At 37.0% G+C, this 21021-nt stretch overlaps 1 protein-coding gene across 1 annotated transcript in view; it reads left to right on the forward strand.

Annotated features, from left to right (window-relative positions):
- Nucleotides 1-260: 260 nt before the first annotated feature.
- Nucleotides 261-21021, forward strand: part of USP25 (ubiquitin specific peptidase 25) — a 141245-nt gene continuing 120484 nt past the window's right edge. The window contains exons 1-2 of the mRNA XM_024120127.3: nucleotides 261-440; nucleotides 19831-19908. Of these exons, the coding sequence (XP_023975895.1) occupies nucleotides 396-440; nucleotides 19831-19908 (123 nt within the window). The 5' untranslated portion in view covers nucleotides 261-395. The remainder of the gene's footprint in view (nucleotides 441-19830; nucleotides 19909-21021) is intronic.

Raw genomic sequence — 21021 nt, forward strand, 5'->3', positions numbered from 1 at the left:
GCCGCTCCCTCTGTCCCCTCTCCCTTCCCCGCAGTGGCCCGCGAGCCGCCAGCGAAGGAGCGCGCGCGTGACGCGTCCGGGCTTGCTCGCGCCCTCCCGCGCCGAGCGTCCGCCGCCCACGCATGGCCCGGGCCGCGGCCGACGAGCCGTGCTGAGGCGGGCCGCGCGGAGTCGTGGGGCCGCCACCGTGGCCCTCGCTGTCCGCGCCTCGCCGCCAGCCCGCGGTGCCCGCGCACGCCGGCCGCCATCGCCTTCGCGCCTGGCTGGCGGGGGCGCTGTCCTCCCCGTCCGTCCGCGCCGCTCCCTGGAGCTCGGCGGAGCGTGGCAGTCAGGGCCGGCGGACGCGCGAGGAGCCGGACGCCGCCGCCTGTGTCGCCGCCGGCGCTGCGGGGGCCATGACCGTGGAGCAGAACGTGCTGCAGCAGAGCGCGGCGCAGAAGGTGAGGCGAAGCCGCGAGCCGGCGCGGCCCGTCCCAGCTCCTCCTTCTGACGTGCAGCCCTCACCCGCCTCGGCCGGGACCTCCCCGGCCTCCCCCGCCGCCGCCCGGGCCTCCGCTGCCCCGGAATTCCCCCTCGCTGCCCCCCGCCCCTACCAGCTTTTGGGGCGTCGCTCCCAGTTCCGGGCTGCGTGTGGAAAGCGGGGTGTAGTTAGCTGGTTTCAGTCCACTTCCTTCTTGCCGATTGTTTTCTTGTAACAGACGGTGCCGGGTATTGGTTGAGCGCGACCTCACATTCCTACACTCCTCTATATGGCTTCTTAATTAAACTTTATCTTTCTCTTCTTTTTTAAAAAAGGAATAGCCGGTTGTCATCCCTTCTGAACCCAGTTTTTATTTACAAGGTAGGAGCATTCCAGGCCTGCTATTTTGCAAAAGGGTCTCCACCAGAATTGAATAGTCGGCCTGGCGGGACAGGTACATTAACCAGGTAGACTCTGTGTAAAAGTAGAGGATTTGGTTGGTTCCTTTTCCTTCCTCCCTCCCTCCCTTCCTCCCTTCCTTCCTTCCGTTTCGTTTTCTTTCCTTTTTTTCTTTTTTGAATATAGAAACTGTCCCTTAAGGAAACCTTTCTGGCCCTGTTTATTCCAGGAATCCTTTGTCCCCTAAGTTTGACCTTGTTCCATCGTTCACCCTTTACTCTTGCCTCAGTCACACATTCAAATGGTCACTCACTTAAAAAAATCTGGGTTTGTGAAGCTTCAGATATTTTACGTTAAGTAATGAGAGACGCTACTTTTTTTCTAGATTTTACTTTCAAAATCTCAAGTGCACTATCACGGCTTGCACCATATCCTGAAAAGTAGTTGGCTATGACTTAATTTTTTGGGGGGGGGGTGGTCATTGGTGTGAAAAGCATTTTGGGCAAAAGGAAAACATTGCTTTACTCGTCTTGGAATTCTGGGGGTAACCAGCGTTCACAGCAGCTACCAAAAGTATATTTGATTTTTCTGGGAGAGTAGTGAATGCCCCACCCTGTTGTCGTTTTGGCATTGTTATATCCTACCTGTGCTTGATTTTAGAATAAGGGCTGCTGTCCTGCTGACTTTGTGTATACACGCAGCTTGCTAAGTTTTTGCTTTGAGATTATTTTTAGAATTTTATTATAGTACTTGAGGTAACTGAAGATGCTCAAAAATTTTGGAGAGCAAGGATAGTGCATTGTTAGTTTAGGCACTTTGGGAAAGTTGTCTTTGGAACTCTTGTGTGCTGTACTGATTAATTTAGAAGACTATTGCAGACTGCAGTTTATTTACAGTGAAATAATTCTAGATTTAATAATGGGAGTTTAGAACAGTTTATCTCCTAATCCCCTCCATTCTGTTTGGAATACCTTAAACTTTAGTTTTTGATATTGAGTATGTGACAAAGTGTTAACACTTAGAGGAGGATCTTGTGGTCATATGTATACTAAGCAATATTTAATAGGTTTGGTGTCGCTTCTGTTTATAGTTCTCTTCAAAGTTGAATATTAAAGCCTATGTGTTTCAAAGTGGGAAATATAACTCATATTTTTCACATCTCTTAAATTTGAACATTGGCAAGAAATTTGTGAGTTTTTAAAATTGATTTTGGACTAAAGTACTTCTTTAGCATAAAATTAGGTAAGGCAGATCTGCCCAATTCAGAGGTTTATGCATAAAATTGTGAATCAAGAATCAAATTACTGAAAGTGATCCTGGCCACCATGTCCGGTTTCCTAGTTTACTGAGTCCCCTCCTTTAACAAAGGGAGTAGTTGTTAGTCTAAAATATTACCATTATGATGGTGTTTTTAGTGTGTGTCTGTCAGATCATCTCATTGAGACTGTGGACATTTTTTTAGAGCAATACAATTGCATTTATTTTTATACTTCCATCATGGTGTCTATGTATTATTTTTAAAAGAAACATGTAATGTGTTTGCTTTCTATATTAATATACTATTACTTGGTTACTCAGAACTATTTAAAAATATTCATAGAGGTTCAAATACCTTAAACCATCCACTTAAAATGAATTGACGATTTAAATCCACCATGCTAGTAACTAGGAAGTAGACTTCAAGCTAGTAACTAGGAAATGAACTACTTTAGAAGAAACAAAAGTGAAACTCTTTGCTTTTAAATTAGAAACTTTATGAATTATTAGTAAAACGAGAAGTGTCTAGTGCATATTGCATAACCAAAATCTTAGCCTGTTTTCTGCTCTCCTTTAAAAAATTGTGTGTTGTATGCTCGTGTATAATATTAGCTTTATATAAAGAGCCATATTTTGGTAGTTGGAACAGTTTTCTATTTTTCAATATTTTTTTTCTTCCAGAAGGATGTATGATTTAAAAAAAAAAAAAGCACAACACTCATATGTCTTTTGTCACCTACAGAGTAGCTTGTCACAGCGTAACATAAGGCAAGGGCTGTCTTTTCCTCTGATGTGTTCTTTGCTTGATTGCTCAAGTTTAGCCATGGCAGGGAGTTATGAGATTAAGTGTAACTGCAGAGAGCTGTTTTTTTGAGGTTTAAGATGATACAGGTGAGGTGGAGTTAGCAGCAGATTAGCTACAGTTAAAATCTGTCATAATTTTGTTCTTGAACGTGTGTATTCAGTCTTTGTGCTTGATAATTTACCTAAGTGCAGGATCCTTGCATCTCAGAAATTTGATTCATAGATTCAGGTCCCAAATAAGGATTTTTTTTAAAAAAATACATCTTTATTGGAGTATAATTGCTTCACAATGCTGTGTTAGTTTCTGTTGTACAACAAAGTGAATCAGCCATAGGCATACATATATTCCCTCCCGAATCTCCTCTCTCTTGAGCCTCCCTCCCACCCTCCCTATGCCACCCCTCTAGGTCCTCGCAAAGCACCACGCTGATCTTCGTGTGCTATGCTGCTGAGTAGCATTGACATATATATGCTACCAAATGAGGATTCATTAGGGTAGCAATATAGAAGCCTTCCTCCGAGGGACCAACTTAATTTGCAGAGTTAAGTGAGCTGGATACTATTTTCATTAAATGTATCCTCCTGAGTTGAATAAAATATAAGTTTCCTAAGGGAAGGTATTTTGCCTATTTCGTTTCACCCTAGGGCTTAGAACAGCTCCTTGCACATAGTAGGTTTCAGTAAATATTTGATGAATGAGTGAGTGTTTTCTAAAAGGAATGCAAGCGCAGGGGTTATTTTAGTTCCCTAACTGAACCTCACGATTTAACATTATTGAGAAACGATGAAAGCTCGGAACTGTGGACAACTGTTAGAATATAGGCAGTGTAGTGAAAAGACTAGGATGCGGGTTGATCTAAATCACCTTTCTATGACCTTGGGCAAGTCATTAAATGCCTCTGAATCTTCTTTTAAAGCCTTAAAGTTAGTATGATTAGACATGAGCAACTTTTTAAGATCTGAGTGTTTAGTGGAGCTAAGCATACATTTATTCAAGACAGGGAGGATAAAAAATAAATAGTAGAGGATGGAGGCAGAAGGAATCTTATGGATCAACAGTCAGCTTTCAGTTAGCCGGGGGTTAGGTGGGAAGGATGTCACAGATTAACCAAATTAAGAGTTAAAACAAAACTTGCAAAACAATACAAGCTGAATTCAGGGTAAATTTCTTAGTTAAAATAATGTAGTATTTTCTAATTTAGTTATTATCTCAAGTTATAAAAATATAATACAACATTTCAAGGGACAGTTAACATTATATAAATCACTCTAAACATTATATAAAATGGATATTCTTTAGTATGAAATACTTGGTTATCTTGGTATTAGCATAAGACTTGGTTTGCAGAGAGAAAGGGATCCAGCTGCTTATTCCCTTTTTACTCCTTTCTTTTCTCACCTAATTTTGATTTGTTATACTAACATTGTATCCAGCTGCCTTACTGAATTTTCATTAGTTCTAATATTCTGTTGATATTCTTCAATATTCTTTGTATGCAGGCCATATCATTTGCAAATAATTATCATCTGACCTCCTCTTTGTCAATCTTTACACCCCTTTACTCAAACTATTTTGTTTTAGCTAAGATTACAGAATACTACTAGGGTTAATACTAGTTTCTGTTATGTATTGTTTCATTGTAATATGAAATGTCCTTACAGTTATAAGTTTTTAAATGCTTTTAAATCAGATTCAGATGTTGACTCTTTATCAAATGTCTTTTTTTTTTTTGCAACAACTGATGATTTTTTATATGTCAATAAGAAGAACGATTGTAATAGAAGGAATATTTACTATGTACTATGTTAAGAAATTATGCTAAGAGTTTTATAACATTCTTTTCATTTAATCTTCCCAACCACTTTTTTAGGTGGAGACTTTTTTTTTTACCTTCATGTTCCAGTTGAGGAAACAGTAATAGAGAAGTTAAGAACTAAAGCAACATTTCAAGCAACATTTCATTGTTAGTATATGTTAAGAGTGGGATTTAAACTCTGGGCCACGCGACTCCGGGGCTTCTGCTGTTAACCATTAATCTGTATTGCTTTCTGGCAAAATCACATTCAGTCGTGATGCCTCCAAATTCAGTATGCTAAATTAAAAAAAAAATTAGAATCTTTGTTTTTAAATGAGATTGGTTACAAGGTTTGCTTTTATATGTATATGGGCTATTAAGGTTAGCTCATAAAAGCATTAGAAAGCTTTTTGTTTTTTTCCTACACTTTTGGAATTGTTTAGTGTAGCATTAGGTTAAACCATTCAAAATTTGTAGCTTTTAACTATTTTTGATCTTTCAGCCTAAGCACTTGTTACTTTGAAGTTTTGATGAATAGGACGATATTAGGCTGACCATTTTATTTAGAGCAAGTTTTAGTTACACTTTCCAAATTTTGACTAGTATCTTTAAAATTTTTTCTTTCATTGTTTAAAAATATTTTTTGTTTTGCTTTTTTTGTTGCATTTTTAAAATTGTGGATTCTTAGTTTCAACACAATTGAAACAGTGCGTTTAGAGAATATGATTTGTAATAGTTTTAGAAATTTATTAAGAATTTCTTACAACTAAGTACATGAGGCTTTAATGATCATATGAAAAGGATATGTATTTTTTGAGAGTTATAGAGTTCTATATTTATATATTAAATGAACACTTATAGTGTCATTTGAATATTTCATGTTTTTTTTTCTTTATGTCTTAAATTCTGAGAGATATTGATGTCTCTGCTTTTAATGTAATTTCATCAAATTATCTTTGTATTTCTAATGGATCTAATCCAAACTTGTGTTTTTGCTGGTCTTTTAGTAAGATTTCATCGTTTACATATATAGTGATAACAAATTTAATCTTTTTATTGCCCTCTGACTTTCATTTGTTTAAAGAGCTTTTTCTGCTCTTTTAATTCTAAACGAATATATTTAAACGTGTTTTTCTGTAAATAATTAATAGTTTTCTCTCCTTCCCTGTGCCCCCAATAAGATAAGACTGTTTAGCATATTTTTACTTATAGCATTCTTGATTTTGTTGGGATAATTTGGAATTCTAATTTAAATGATATTTAAAATTTTTTACAATATACCTTACATCAAAAATATTACTTAATTGCGTTACATGTTAGTAGCTAACAAGTTTTTAAAAAATAGGTGTTTAGGTGTTTAATTTTAAGAATGTTTTTCTGTGTAGTTTAATACCGTTTGATTTTTTTTTTTTTTTTGGTAGGTAAGTTGTTAACCCTCTGTATAAGCTTATAAGATTTCTTCTTTGGTTTTAGAATTCAGAAATTTCACACGTGTGTGTGTGTGTGTGTGTGTGTGTGTGTGTGTGTGTATTTTTAACCATCCTGGCGAGGTTTTTTGATCTGAAAACTTTAGTGTTCTTCTCAGGAAAAAGATATATATTTAAGAATTGTTACTTCTACTTTATTCCTTTTTTCTTTCTCCTCTGAAACTACATTATTTGAATATTAGATACCATTCATCTCTCTACCTTGCTTCAAATTTCATTTTATGATTTCTTTCCCTTTTTGCTCTATGTGCTAGAATAACTTTTTACTTTGTCTACATTATTATTTTTGTAATGCCAATTCTGTATTTACTCCCTCCACAGGTGGTCAGATACATTTTTGTGGGTTTGTTTTAATAATGTATACACTAGCTGGTTCTGAAGTACACAGAATCGAATTAACCATAAATGTTGGACATGATCAGCTATCTATGCAAATATGTTTTTATTTACTTGTGAAATAGCATATTAATCTTTAATGATAAGCACACATTGAATGCACTACTTAAAACACAAGTGAGAACTTTGAAAGTAACCTATATCTAACCATATAGTTCCCTCATGCATCCCTCTATTTTCATTTGAGATTGTAATCCGGTTGAATCCTGTCTTCATTCTCCCCTTGAGTTCCTATTTATTGCCGCTCTGAATTCCTGAAGGTATATATTTTTAATTTTAGTTGTTTTAACTTTGGAAACTTTTTTCACCTTGATATATAAATGAAATTCATCTATATAGTAATAAGAATTTTAAAGTTATGTTTGTAACATCTAGACCTTATACTGTCTGTACTTAATTTTTTGTACCTGGTGTGAGGTAGGGATCCAATTTAATTTTTATTTTGTATATGATTTTTTGTTGTTGTTAATCTTACCTTATTGAAAAGTTAATGCTCTCACCCACTGAACTGACATACCATCTCTGTCATATATAAAAGCTTTATGGAAAATGCTTTTTTTCACCCTCTGCTGTTTTGTTCCGTCGTTCGTTTTGTGAATACCATCCTGTCTTCGTTGCTTTGGCTTCATAGTAATCTCTAGTACTGAAAAAATAAGTTTGCCCCTCTTCTTCCGAAGTGTTATGGTACTTTATCTTCCTTAGAAAGTTTAGAATAATTTTACCAAGTTCTCTGAAAAACCCTGTTTGAGTTTTTTAGTAATTTTATTGAATCTATATACCAATTTGGGATCATTAACATCTTTATGATATTGAGTCTTTCTATCCATGAACAATTCTTTTTATTTAGGTCTTCTTTAATTTTTTTTTTTAGTTTATAATTTTAACAGTAGAATTCTTATACATTGTCCTATGTAGTTGATACTTTCTGATAACAATAATATTGGTGCTTTAAAATGTTTGTTATTTGTTACTGGTGTGTATGAATGCAGTTGGCTTTTGTATAGTGATCTTATATTTAGCCACCTTGCTAAACTTTATTCTAATACTTTCATAGATAATTTTGGAATTTCTACATAAAAGATCATATCATAAATAAATCATGACAGTTTTACTTATTTGCAATTTTTATGCCTATAATTTCATTTTTTCTTATACTAGGTAAGACATATGATAAATGTTGATTAGAAGTGATGATAGTGGATGTTTCTGTTTTATTGCTGCTTTTATTTTTATTTTTTTAAATTTATTTATTTTTTCGGCTTCACCCCCCAACAAATGAACAAATGGTTTGGTTTATTTTCTTTCTTGTTTTTTACTCTTGTGGACTAAAACATGCCAATCTACTCTGGGACACTGATAGTATAAGATCACACCCTTAAATGTAATAATTTCTAAGCTAATGTCACCCTAGGAGACCTTTATAAACAACTATCCAGAGTTTTCTTGCTACACCCTGATCTTGTCATAGTGAAACAGAGCAGGACCCTGTGGTCCTTGCCCCGCCCCCCCGCCCTCCCCCACCATGTCCTTAGCCTGCCTTTGTAAAAAATTAATTAATTTATTTATTTATTGGCTATGTTGGCTCTTTGTTGCTGCGCGGGCTTTCTCTAGTTGTGGCGAGCAGGGCTACTCTTCGTTGTGGTGCGCGAGCTTCTCATTGGAGTGGCTTCTCCTGTTGCGGAGCACAGGCTCTACGTGCGTGGGCTTCAGTAGTTGTGGCATGTGGGCTCAATAGTTGTGGCTCGTGGGCTCTAGAGCGCAGGCTCAGTAGTTGTGGTCCGCGGGCTTAGTTGCTCTGCGGCATGTGGGACCTTCCTGGACCAGGGCTTGAACCTGTGTCCCCTGCATTGCAGGCAGATTCTTAACCACTGCACCACCAAGGAAGTCCCAGGCTGCCTTTTGTCTGTGGAAAAACTTATCGATGACTTCATTTTAATCCTCATCCCTTATTTTCCCCATGATTTCTCCATCAAGTTTTGGTAATGTTTTATGGTATCTCTGTAAACTGCCTCACATCCCTCTTTATTGCTGCTTTTAAAGGACAGTTCGTTACGTTGTTACCTGATGTACTTCTAAAGTATTTCTCTTGGACAAATACATAGGAGTGGAGTTGTTGTAAGATATGGCTAAATGGTTATTCAAAGTGGTTGTACCATTGTACATTCCCATCAGCAATGTATGAGAGTTCCAGTTGGTCTGTATCTTTGTTAACACTTGGTATTGTCAGTTTTTATATTTTAGCCATTTTAATGAGTATGTAGTGGTACCTCATTGTGGTGTCAATATGTATTTCCCTAATGACTAATGGTTTTGGACATCTTTTCATGTGCTTTTTGGCTATTTTTGGATGACTTTTAAGTATTGTTTCTCATACATTATTCAGTTTTACATTCTGACAGGATCAGCAATAACAAAAGCTACTTATTTTTCCAAGTCTGAAAATGGCAAAAAAGTAAAAGATGTTCCTAGAGGCAAAACACTTAGGAGCATGTACTGATATGCTTACAAAACAGAATGAAATTGCACAATTTTTCCTTCATTTTATATTTTTTAAAGTAATATCTCATAAAGAATGCTCACTACTGAGGAATGAAAAGCCTTTTCTTCATGCCTCAGACTAACATTAATCTCTTTAATAATTAATAGCACACACAAGAATGATCTTTATGATGTGTATTTTTTCCCACAGGGTGCAAAAATACTTTCACATTGTAGTTAGCTTGGAAGTTTGGAAAGATTTTGGGGGACCAGTGATGGGGTGGGATGAGCTGTGGACAGGTAAACAATTGAGCAGAGGAAGACTTTTCTTATGGTTTTTGGTCCATGTGAAAATAAGACAGAAGAATAGCTTGTTTTGAACTGGAAACTTATTATTTGTTGGGTTTTTGTTGGTGTTGTTCAGCCTGGAAATCGCTCTGTTGGGGTGAGTGGCACTAGCTTTGAGGACAGGATTGGCTGCAGAGCTAAGAGCTAGGTCCTTAGTGAAGAGGAAAGATGTGGGGGAGGAGGGTAGAGAGAGGGACCAGGAATGAAGAACCGCTAGTGGCCAGGATCTGATGCTGTGCTTGCACTAATGTGAGAACCAACCATACACTTGCATATACAAAAGTTTATGCATCATAATTTGAGCCAGAATACATGCAAAATCAAATGTCTCATTTCTTTGAAATGGAGCTACAGAATCAAGCTTGGGCTGGAGGTGTGAGGCTTGCTGTATCTTCCAATGAGGCCTCTGAGCTGGTCTTGGTGTGTCAGAAAGAGGGCCCCTAAAGTCTTCCCATGAGGCCTTAGAGAAAGGCTTTGGGTCAGGACAGGGCCAAGGAGTGGGTTGAAAGGAAATTAGCAGCAGTCCACTGCCTCAGGTCTAAAATGTCCAGCTTTTGGAGGGAAGAAGGAGCTCTCTGCACAGGCCTTCCGGGGTCATGGACACTCTTTGTGCCTGTTCTAGTTGTACCATACATATTCTCAGAACTGACTTCCGGGCTTCTTCCCCAGTGCGGCCGGGACTTCATGTTGGTAATAAGCCTGCAGAACTAATAGAACTGATGATATTTCCATTTTTGCTTGTGGCATCAGAGAGAGGGCACCCAGTGTATCTGAGCATGTGAAGCTTTGGTGGGATAGAGAAGGAAGCATATGAGCATATGTGGTGGTTATTTATACTTATGGTTACACAAGAACTTAACCATTCTGGTGTTGATAACCTAATTGGTGACCTTTTTATATGTTTATGGTCCATTGAGGTTTTTTTTCCCTTTGAAATTCACATTTGTTTCTGTTTTTTTTTCTTGGGGGGGAGATTGTTTTACCTTTTTGGATTTGAAGGAGTTCTTTATAGTTTATATACTACTTTTTTTTTTTCCAACTTACATATTCTGCAAATATCTTTTTCCGTTTATCAGTATGTCTTTTTACTCCCTTTATGTTGTTCTTTCATGAATAGGATTCCATTTTGATTTAGTCTTATATGTAATTAGTTTCCTTTATTTTGATCTTTCATACCTGTTTCATAAAGATATTCTCTTTTATTGCCGTGTAATCTTTTTCTTGTTTTGCTTTTGGTATTTAAGTCTTACTCCAATTGGATTTGAATTTTGCATGTCTAAGTAGGTGTCCAAGTTGATTTTTCTCATCTGGAGAACCAGCAGCTTTATTGAAAAGTTTCTCCTTCCCATTAATACTCCACTTGATGGCAGTATTATTTTATCCTTGAGTTAGGACTGTTTTAAAGGAAGACAGGAAAGGAGGTTTCTGGAACTCTTTCTTGAACTAAAGTATTTTTATTATAGTTTTACTGAAGCTTGCATAAATATAAAATAGACATACATTTATTATGTTCTATTGTGTAGCTTTTATGCACTAAAACCAAAAACCAACTGTTAACTCAGATGTAACCAAAATTAAAAAACCAGAATAACAAGGTTAGCTTAATTTGACAGATGGTAGTGTTTTACAGAAGATAACTTGGCAGTTGCAGCTTCAGCCAAGGAAAGTAATATATGTATATCAGGATATTCTTGTAAAATATCTTTATTAGACATTCGGAGTAGATTTTATTGCTTCTGTCATCCACAGTCCATCTGTGACCCTGGTACTTATTTGATAGCCTTTGTCTTAAGAGTAGTGTTCTCAGCCTTTTTGTTGTCAAATCTTCAGAGATGTGCCACCAAGTATGATCATAGTTTAAAACTTTTTTTTGTTTTGTTATAGCTTAGTAAATGTATTGTAATCATTCTAGTATCTCTTAAGCAGAAGGTTGAACTGAACAGGTTTTGTGATTTAGTGTAGAGTAGAATACACCTGCTGTGAATAAGAGGTAACAATTATAGCTTACTTTTAAGTTAGTGCCATATAAATATTATGTATTGGAACTTAACAGTATTTTGCCTGTGAGCATGTCTTAGTGCCTGGATAATCAGGAGGGTGAGATACTGCTGTGCAGTGTGATAACTCCTTTTGCAGATACCATGTGACAGTATTGTTGTACTGGAATAATAGTTGTGTTGTAATTATTACCACTTCCTTTAGGAGTTGCTGAATTTTGTTGTGGTGAAAGTTTTAAACCTTTTCAAGTATGCTGCCAAAAATATTTAATATTTGAACAAGTACTACAAACACAAAGAAGTTGAGAATTGATGGGTAAGAAGACAGTAGCAAGTAGGCCTAGCTATGGGCAAGATATTTTAAGCTTGTCAGCTTTTGCTGTGTACTTTCAGTACATATATTTAAACTATTTACATTTGGGCAATACAGCATGATAAAACTTGGCTCTTAATACCATATACTGTGTGTCTACTTAACTGTAGGAGTTTTTCAAGGTTTAGTCTTTGATTTCCTGCTTTCTTCTTTGCAAGCTTTGAGAGATTATGTAGTTTCTCAGTCATATATGTTCATTACTACCAAGTTTGTATTTTCAAAATAAAATTTTCACCTTCACATAAACTCTTGTTTCAGGTTTTCAATTCCTGTTGTACATTTCTGCTTAGATACCCAGTTGACTCTCATTATCATGTCCATTCATTTATTCTTTGTCTTAAGCAGATAGAGAAATAAATAATACACTATAAAAAAGCTTATAGTTTAGTGGGTGGGAGCCAGAAATGCATACATTATATTAGAAGTTAAGTGAAGTATATACAGGATACATTGGTAGGACCAAGGAGAGGATCTAAGAACAGGAAAGGCCTCATAGAGGAGGTAATGTTGAAGATGTATGGGGAGATTGAAGGTAGCATTCTAAACGAAGAGAAGTCCACGAGCAAGGACAAAGAAACAAAACAATTTGGTGCCTTCTGTTATCTACAAGTAGCTGTATGAGACTAGGTGTGGTAAAATAAAAAGTAAATATTTAGTCTTTTCCCCTGGTTTCTGCCACAGAAATTTACTGTCTTTTGTTTGCTAATGAGATAACTCCTGGTTGGGGGACTAGATAGTTTCAGGATGGGGGCTGTGCCTCAGAAAAACCAACCACTATGATTAGCGAGTTAGAACTTTCAGCCCACTCCCCAGTTCAAGGAGGAGAGAGGGACTAGAGATTGAGCTCAGTCACCAATGGCCAATGATTTAATTGATCATGCCCACATAATGAAATCTCTCGTGCCTTATACACTTTTAATAAGTGCTCAGTAAGCGGTGGTTCTTGGATAGCACTTACCATATATGGTTAATTTTCCTCTTCCTATTGTTTTTGAGACTTATTCTATTAAAAGTACAGAATTGCATCATTAACGTATTATTAGAATACAAAAATTGCTTTTAAGGAAGTTGTATGAGTAAAAGTCCAGTTAGGACACAAAAACTACACAGTAATTTGAACAGGGAAAGTTTAATACAAAGACGTATTAACTGGTAATAGATGATTGGCTACTAAAGTGCAAAGAGAACTCTAAAGAATAAAGGAAGGAATACATTTGGGAGAGGTCTTACCAAGCCCCAAGACTGAGATTCAGTTCTTATTGGAGAGGTTGTGATTGAAGCCCACTGGATGGAAGACAAATTTGCTGAGGTGCTGGAGGCTGAAGGCTTCTGCAAATGGCTCTTTTATGGGTCCGGGAAAGAAAGCTTTATTAAACCTAACATTATATCTAGAAGAATGGAGTTCCTAATAGTCAGTAGGATGTATTATGAATGTAAATTAGTGTGACCAAATACTGTATTTGCTTTAAGGAATTGTTTGTGACACATATAGCTGCTAGGATTTATGTAGTATTCTAGTCTGAAAGTTCTACGTAGAGCATACTTATTTTGTTTTATTAGTATAAGGGATTTTATTTTTGGACTGAAAGTTAATTATGAAAATTTAAGTACAGAAACCAAGAGACACGTAAAGATTTAATTGGACGCAAAGATTTTATATATCTTAAGAGAGGTATATTAGGAATCAGCCAGATCATTAGCATCAAAAACAAGTTAAATATATACTTTATTTAAACTGAAAACATTGCAGTTCAAGGATATGATTTGATTCACAGAAGTTTTGTTTACCCACGTAATATAGGCATTCTAATTTAAAAACACAGTTCCAAAAGATTTTGCAAGTTGGGTTTTTGGAACTCTAAATGCATATTGCCGTAGAAACCATGTTTCATGGTGTTAGGTTCTTATTTGGCCAAGATATGTATTTAACTTTGTGTGAACTTAGCTTATAGCGCTGTGTAACAGTATATTTGGGGAAAATTGTGTTTAGAGTTTCTACTTGTGATGCATGGCTTATATCTGCCAGTTAATAGGGATGGAAGATTGGAAGATTCTGTTAGGGGCATGGACATCATGCAGATGTTAGACTGGTTGAAGGGCTGGAGTGGAAGGTAAGGGTATGAACTCTTAGGTGAGGAAGGATGGAAACAAACATTTATTGAGGGCGAACAAAGTATCTCATTTCTTCACTTCTTATTTTTTGGCGGGGGGATTACATAATGCTTAAGATTGTAGCTCTGGATTCTATAAAAAGGTGGGAAAAGACTTTAAATTCAGAATTTCTAGCATTTCTAAGGCTAAATGTAAATAGTGAAGAATAAAAAAAGCATACTTTTAGATTTATACATCCATAGAGGTATGTGATTAATTTATTTTAATAAATAAAAAATAAAGTGCTGTTAACCCAGCAAGATTCGGATAAACCTTAACTCTGTGGCAGTAGAAAATACAGGATACCCCAGCTATTCTTGAGATTAATATGTAAATTATTTGCAATTGGGAATTTGAACAATATTGTACTGTACACTCCCCTTCAGGCAGGATTGACAGGACCAGAACTAGGTTATAAAGTGTTCTGTGAACTTCTAGGTGCAATGTAGGAAAGTGTCCAAAATTTGCTAAGTGGCTTGATTTACACATGCTTCTTGTTCCCATCTCCAATAATTAGTTTGTACCCCTTTCCTGTGGATGAGTTCAAGCCCTGTGATCTGACTTACTCCAGTTCACCTCTGCAAACTCTGCTATATTCATTTATTCAGTCAATATTTATTGAGTTCCTACCGTGTGCCAGACACTGTACTAGTTAGTTACCAGGAACACAGCCATGAGCGAAATAGACAGTCTTGTGCTCTCTTTGATTTAGAGTCTGGTGATTAACATAGTATGTTATTACAATCTGTGGTAAGTGTCAGGGGAACCTCTAACCTTAACAGAAAGGTTAGACCTTTGAATTAGGAAGTTGAATAGTATTTTGTAGACCCTAATGAAAGAGGGAAGAGGAAGAGGGGGAAAGTAGTGCAGGATGAAGCTAGAGATAGCTGGGGCATGCAAAGGGCCCTTTAAGCCATAAGAAGGGTTGTACTGTAGGAAAATTCCTCAGAGAGGTCATAGATTATTACATATGAAGGGAAATGAAAGGTCATCATGTTGTCCTCCTTAAAATTACGGATAAAAATAAAAAACAAGACTAATGAAATGATGTTTGTTTGTTTTTTTCTTATGTATCTGGTTAGAGGCAGGTTTGGGTCTTACAAAGATGTACTTGAAGGATATATTATGTACTTGAAATTATTTGTCAGTGAAGTTTGGGAACTTTTTGTTATGGTAAGAGATAACATGAAGTAAGGCAGTTCGGTGTTAATTAGGTAGATGCAGAAGGTATTTGTAAAAATAGATATATGTATGGTTATGTACCTTAAAGGCAGTAGTATAGTTAATCCTTTCATTAATAGGTAACTTTGAAATGTTTACCATTTGGTGCCTAGCAATGCTGATTCTGAAGTTTAGGGCATGTGATTCTGAAGTTTATGAATACTTTGGGATTTTCTATCAAATTGGGTTTTTTTCTTCTTTTCTTAGAGATTTTGAGTTTTTTTTAGAGGTTATTCTAAGAGTTACCGTTTTTTTCCCTGAAGATGGAAACCTTTGTCTTTCTTTCTTTTGCACTAAACCAAGTTTTATTTATATTTAGAAATTCAGTCAAAGGAACCAAGGACTGACTTAAGAGTCCCTCACCCCTTAACACAGAAAGCTTTCCTGCCTTGTGGTCATCAGTGCTCCAGTTTTCTTGTGCCATTATCTAAGTATTTTATGTCAGCATAGTAATGGATTTTGGGCTGAGTTTTCATTTTTCACTGAATCTTTAAACTGCAAAATCAGATACCATAGAAAAAATGTGGAAGACACATGGGCTGTGGGAGTTGAGAAATTAGTCAGTCATTTCTGTCTCTGTACTTATTAGTCTCTTAAATATTCTATTAGTTATAAAATGAGAGTAACTTTCTAGAGGGTTTATGTGTGTGCATGTGCACATGTATTAAATGAGATTATACACTGGAAGCACTTAAAACAGTCTGGCATACAGCAAGAGCATAATAAATGCTTGTCTTCTTTTTTTGGCTTAAGCCAGTGATCCTTTTTTGCATTCTCAAGAAGTACACCAATGTTAAATATGTTGTAGTCTTAAACAGATTTAAAACAGACCCAGCATTACGTAGGATGAACGGTGGGGAGGTTGGGGGGAGAAGGAATTTCTGTGAAACACTCTGATCCTTACTTTATATTGAAATTACTGATGCCTTCTTCTCCCTGAAGTGCATAGTACTGGAATTTTCACGTAGTAGGCACTTAAGGATGTCATCACTCAGTAAAAATTACATCGAGGAAGGAATCTGAAGGCCTGTAGATAGTCTTGGTTTGTTTGCTTATTGATTTTTGTGGTGTTTGCAAGCCATTGAATCTCTTTGAACATTGTGTCTTGCTCTTCTTGGTCCAGCAGTGTGAACAGGTTGCACCCACCTCCTTATACTGTAGTAGATAAGAAATCCATACAAGGAAGACCTCAGAGCTCAGAAAAGGAATTCTAGAAATGATAGTGGGTTAGATCCACCTTGGATCCAAAATCGCTAGTCAAGGAGGAGAGAACCATATGCAGGACATTTTTAGTTGAGGATCAGGGTGTATCAGACCAGAAGTTTGGTAAATAAGAAGGTGCAAACCTTGAAAGAAGACCAGGGTCTTAATCACAACAGAAATAATAGCAACAAAAACATGTAATTGTAGGAAATGAAGGTGCAAATTTTCAAAGACAGGAAAAGCACAGCTGGAAGATGCCAATAGCAAAGGGGAAAACTTGTCAAATGAGGTGACTTCTCTTCCATAAACTTAGAATTTTTCTCATAGCTCACCTCTTTAGAGCTCGGTCCCGTTTCTTGCTAACTTAGTTAAGAAAATACATTTACTTTTTCTCCTTCCCACTCTGCCTTCTTCCCCACCCTCATTCCTTTTCTCTTTATTGTTTCATTTTTCAGTCAAAATTCATGAGATGAAGAACCATGCACCTGAATTATTTTATTAGGATATTTAGCTGACATTATTGTGAAAGATGAACAAAATACTAAGTGAAAACAAAGTCTTAGGACTTCCCTGGCGGCGCAGTGGTTAAGAATCCGCCTGCCAATGCAGGGGACACGGGTTCGAGCCCTGGTCCGGGAAGATCCCATATGCCACAGAGCAACTAAGCCCGTGCGCCATAACCACTGAGCCTGCGCTCTAGAGCCTGTGAGCCACAACTGCTGAGCCCTTGTGCTACAACTACTGAAGCCCATGTGCCTACAGCCCGTGCTCTGCAACAAGAGAAACCACCGCAATGAGGAGCCCACGCAACACAATGAAGAGTAGCCCCCGCTCGCAGCAACTAGAGAAAGCCCGCGCGCAACAAGCACCCAACGCAGCCAAAGATAGATAGATAGATAGATAGATAGATAGATAGATAGATAAATTTTAAAAAGTTTTAGATGTTGCTTCTCTTCATAAAATACTCAGTATTCTTATAGTACTCTCTAGCAGTCAACTGTCAGTGTAACAGACCCCACCAAAAGTTAGTGGCATACCAAAATATTGTCATCGTGTTCCGATTGGTTGGTTGGGGTGGCTCTTCTCACATGCCCCATTCTTCTGGGGCAACAAGTGGGCTACCCAGCTTATGTTCTTCTTGAGGAAGTTGCAGAAGTTCAAGAGGGCAAGCCCAACCATGCAAGCACATTTCATGTCTGCTTGCATGCTGTTTGCTAATATGCCATTGATGAAAGCTTGTCACATGGCCAAGCCTATCATCAGTACTACAAGGAAATATATCGTGTTTCTAGTGGGAGGAAGTGAGAAGTGGCAAAGAGTGTGGGTACAGAGATGGGAGAAGAATTGGGAGTCTAATGCATTGCAGGCTCTGTAAACTTTTCTGGGTTTTACATTCTTTTTTACATCTTACCTTGTATTCATTAACGTATACACACAAAATTTTGTATTTTACCACTTTAGCTTAATATGATTTTGTAAAGATTAACTGCTATATAGATTATATATTTGCTATTTAAAAATATACAGTTGTTTGCTTAAATCAAACTGTGCTTCTGGGTTCATTTATATCAAAATCAATTGAGATGCTTCCTAAAATTGCAGATCCCCTAACAGATCCCCTAGCAGATCCAGATGCCCCTGGAATCACAATTTCTGGGTGTGGCGCCTGGGAATCTTCTTTATTGACAAATTTATCAAGGCATTCTTTTGCACATTACAGTTTAGAACCTCTTCCTTAGTGGAAGGACATTTGCATTGTTTCCATTTTTCCAGCATTATAAATAATAGCGAGCATCATTTGTACACATGACTGATTTCTTTGGGGTATTCAATAGTCTTTCACTGATACACGATTGAATCATTGCAGTTGAGGAAAATTATATTCTGTGTAAAGAATGGAGTTTGGAGTGTTGGTAGGGGTGATTACAAACAAGCTTGTAAAATCTTTGAAATATTTTATGTTTACTAAAATAAGACATTGAATTAGATAAGGAGAATTTCTATAAAATTTGTATATATCTTTAATTTGTAATGTTGGGTATTGTGTAAGTTAGTCGTGGTTCCGTTGCTAGCTATTAGTAAATTTTAAAATGAAAGTAGAAAAGTTGACAGGTCTAAAGAGAATTTTATTTTTCTCATATTTCAGCACTGTGAATTTGGCAGTCCAGTTCTTTTATTCAACTATTTTGATTCTTTTTGGCATTTTAGATGACCTTTGTTTATATACTTTATTATGTAATTTATTTTTAGTCTCAGTTATCTCAGCTTTTAATAAGATGTTTATAGAAATTAAAATTCATTGATGGCATGGCAGATACTGCCAATGCCTGTTCAGTACGTTCTTTTCTTTTTCCTTAGCAACAGATTTGCAGAAAACCTTTTTGCCTAGCTGAAAAATACATTTCCCAACCTCCTTTGCAAGTATGAGTGGCCACATGACGTGACTTTGTTCTGCTCAGTGAGGCTTTAAGTGGAAGTCTAGATAGGGCTTATTAAAGAACGCAGAGTCATTTAGCAGACACCCTTTGTCCTTTGCCCTTTATCCTACCTAGAACTTGGACAGGATGCTGGAGGAGGAAACATTGAGTGACATTTAGTGAATGTCACATACGAACGTTTAGTGGGAAGACAGAAGATTTGAGCAGATCCTTTTATTCTAGTGGTGACTTGTTTTCCATGTCGTATCCATTGAACTTTCTTTATTTCATGGTGCCGTCTTACAGGTTTGGGGAACTTGTTTTAAGAAATGCAGAGATGTAGGGAGGAGCATAGTTCTTAATTAGGGAAGTTTAGGGAAGGGTTTTGGTAGTAGAATCTTATCCTACCTCTTTTTCTCTCCAGTAGAGTATAGTCGATTATATAGATCAATAGAGTATAAACAGATTTAAAGCAAATGGGGGCAAGTGATCAATTTTATTTCGGATCTTTTATGACAGATTGGAAAATGAGATGATCCTTTTTTTCCTTGAATAGGGTAGAATCCCCCTGGTGTAATATATCCACCTAGTGCTTGGCCTGCCAAAGGCATGTTTTTTCCAAACATCCTAGGTGCCTCAATGCTGGCTGACTTCCGGTAGAGGGAGCGATTAATAGGGCTGCCTGGATTTCATTCTGTGGTCTCATCCCCTAGTCAAAGCAGCCCAATGAATACCTGTTTTCCTTAGTTCTTCTTAAGTTTAGCCATCAGGCAGATCACTCCTTTTCTTGTTGGAAGGCATAAATTAGGCAGTGAAGAATGGGCTTTTAGAAACGTGAGAATGGAATAAGGGCTACCACAGTATGGTTCATTCTTCCTAAAAGAATGAAATTTATTCAGTCTTTGTCAAGTTCTATTGTTTTTTTGTTTTTCACTCTAGTTTATTTTGTGTTTTCTGTTTTTTTCCCAAAGGTCATTTATTTTCTTGTCCTTGTATATTTTCAGATTTCATAGATAACACTTTTGGTTTTTCCCTTCCTCTAGCACCAGCAGACGTTTTTGAACCAGCTGAGAGAAATTACTGGGATTAATGATGCCCAGATACTACAGCAAGCCTTGAAGGTATGGCCTCTGTTTCGTGACATACAGTTTTCTAATACACCCTCATCTCCACTGCCTACCATATTTGAAACTTGAGTTTTTTAATTATACCATGGGTAGTAGTAGAGATATAGGAAAGAACTTTTATAAAGTAAGAACCTTACTTAACATAACATACTGCAACTTCAAGCCTGTTAGCTTTTAGCAGCCTAATGTTCCAAGATACCTTGGAGTGAAAGAAGACCTCTCCATGTGAAACACTTTTCATGCAAAAAGGAGGGAAGTGAATCCAAGTGCTAATGGCTGGTTTTACTCAAGAGACATGATTTTAGAGTTTAATTGGGGGTGGGGGGTAGGGTGGGGTAGAGGAGGAGGAGGAAGAGGAGGTGGGAGAAAGTAGAGTATCAGAAGTTACATTTTTTTCTTCCAAGGAGGAGAAATATAAATTGGCTAACATTCAATTAACTGCACCTTAAGAACATTCAACATCAAACTGTTCTATTATGCACTAAATGAAGGGCATGATTTTTGTTATATTTTACGAAGTATGCTCATTTCCACAGTGGCACCCAGATGAGTCACATCACATGGATATGCACATTGAAAGAGAGCAAGTGAATGAAAGATGTTCAAGAACTAGACTGCATTTTGAGTTTATTTATAGATTGCTGCCAAAGGCTAACAGCAGTACAGCATTTTTGTTACTATAGGCATACACATAGCTTCAGTCCTTTGCAAGTTGCTCTGAGAGACAACATTAATTACATCATTTTTGATTTTGTGCCAAAAGTTCTTCATTTGTTTCTAGAAATAATTTATCTTTTGGATGATTGTAATCATAATCATCATAATTGTAGTGATAATAACTAGCACTTATTAAGCACTTACAGTGCTATTCTCAGTACTTTATGTGGCTAACTCATCCTCCTAATAACTATGACGGAGGTATTATTTTTATCCCCTTTTTAAAAGATAAGGAAACAGAGGACTTAAAGTGACTTGCTGAAGATCACATAGTATGTGGAGGAGCTTGGAATAGAAACCAAGCAGCCTGATCCCAGTGCCACACATAATTTTTCCTTTTACTGGAAGCTTTGCTTCAGCTTTTTTCCCGATCAGGAAAACGATGAAACA

The sequence above is a fragment of the Physeter macrocephalus genome, chromosome 1 (genome assembly GCF_002837175.3).
Source record: "Physeter macrocephalus isolate SW-GA chromosome 1, ASM283717v5, whole genome shotgun sequence".
Classification (NCBI taxonomy): Eukaryota; Metazoa; Chordata; class Mammalia; order Artiodactyla; family Physeteridae; genus Physeter; species Physeter macrocephalus.